The sequence below is a fragment of the Buceros rhinoceros genome, unplaced genomic scaffold (assembly GCF_000710305.1).
Source record: "Buceros rhinoceros silvestris isolate BGI_N320 unplaced genomic scaffold, ASM71030v1 scaffold886, whole genome shotgun sequence".
NCBI lineage: Eukaryota > Metazoa > Chordata > Aves > Bucerotiformes > Bucerotidae > Buceros > Buceros rhinoceros.
In genome coordinates, this window is record NW_010416711.1 from 138,146 (window position 1) to 139,669 (window position 1,524).

General features: G+C 40.7%; 1 protein-coding gene across 1 annotated transcript in view; it reads left to right on the top strand.

Moving 5' to 3' along the window:
* LOC104494977 (dedicator of cytokinesis protein 1) overlaps nucleotides 1-1,519 on the top strand; it is a gene marked incomplete at both ends in the record, with an annotated part of 118,316 nt that extends 116,797 nt beyond the window's left edge. Inside the window, one exon of the mRNA XM_010137886.1 lies at nucleotides 1,437-1,519. Within this exon, the coding sequence (XP_010136188.1) occupies nucleotides 1,437-1,519 (83 nt within the window). The remainder of the gene's footprint in view (nucleotides 1-1,436) is intronic.
* Between the last annotated feature and the right edge of the window lie 5 nt (nucleotides 1,520-1,524).

A 1,524-nucleotide genomic window follows, 5' to 3' on the forward strand; every position in this document is an offset into this window, starting at 1 on the left:
TTCAGCAGGGCTGGGAAATGCGTTCAAAACTGAGCAGGGAAGTTCATTTGCAGCATCAATATTTCGTTACAAACGCGTCGTGTTGTTTTCTAGTTGCACATTTAATGAGCTTAGCAACAGTCGATTCAGATGGAGATGGGTGAAGGAAAGTGTTACGAAGGATTGGGGCGTGGAGAAATCCTGTATGGGTAGAAAAGGAAGGATGAAAAACAGGAGCAGTGGAAAAAGCAATGAGAAATTCAGGTCCTGGAGGACAACCACCACTTTTCAGTCTGATGTAGAGGAAACCAGTGAAAGTTTGAAGTCCCAGGATGGAAAATATTCTTCTTCCTGGCGTAGTTGCAAGTTCATGTGAAAGAATGAGGAGTAAAATTATAGTTTTCAGTGACAAATCAATACAGCCGCCTCACAGCTAAATTGTGTTAGTGAGGGGCCATTTTAGAGAACAATAAAAGGGCACTTTTTGGAAAGGAACCTTGCAATGAAAGTATCTGCATAAACAAGTCCTCCACTGGTTTCACGGATCACCCCAGTACAAGAAAAGTTTCCTTTTTTCATTTCCTAAATGAAAACACTTCCCCAATTTATCAAAAGTAAATTAAGTTTCTTATCTCACGGAGCTCACAGAGGGTTTTGCCTGTGTTGAAATGACTGAATTACCCTGAAATACACCGTGGGTGGATTTCTACACCAAACCCTATGTATCACTCAGGCCTCAATAAACTTTATTGTCCCTCAGGCTATTCGCCTTTACAGCACGTACCTGCTAGGATTTATCTGCTAAGAAAAAGGAACTTTCCACCCAGCAAACTAATAATAAATGTTTTGAACTTTCTCTTGCGTGATTTTATTTACTCAACAACTGATGACTGCTCATTTATTATAGTTACTTGGAGTTTGAAAGTTTTTGAGAGAGATGTAGTTAATTATAGGCTTTCATTTGGGCATTTGATTAACAAGAAGCTTTTCTTTTACTGGGGAAAAGTAAACAGAGCTTAGTTTGATTATATTTTCTTCATGCACTTACCAAAGCTTCTCTTGTGTGTTAATGTACAAGGTGAGACTGGAGAAATTACAGCAGAGAAAATTCTATTTGCTAAGCTTTGAATATTTTAGCGTGAAATATAAAGTAAAACTATTTTCTATTAGAAAGAGGGAATCGTTCAAGTATTTCGAACGAATCCTAAAAATCATCCCAGCGTGACTCCGCAGTGCGTACTTCCTGTCAACACGGGGGCTGGGTCGTTTGTTCTGCTTTCCTTTAAAATCCGTCATTAGATGAGCTGCAGATAATCACAGAGGCAGCGAGGAGCAGACAGAGATACCGCCTGTGCCGCTTTATCGCAGTATCGATGCCGTAGGAGTCGGCGCAGTCTGGATCTTTGGATTCGATTCAGTTATTGAAAGAGTTAACTCGGTGTTGATTAAATTTACAGATCTGGAGCTGAATGGCATGTCCAGCTCCGACATCCCCGACGTTCCTCCTCCTCTGCCTCTCAAAGGAAGCATGGCCGATTATGGGAA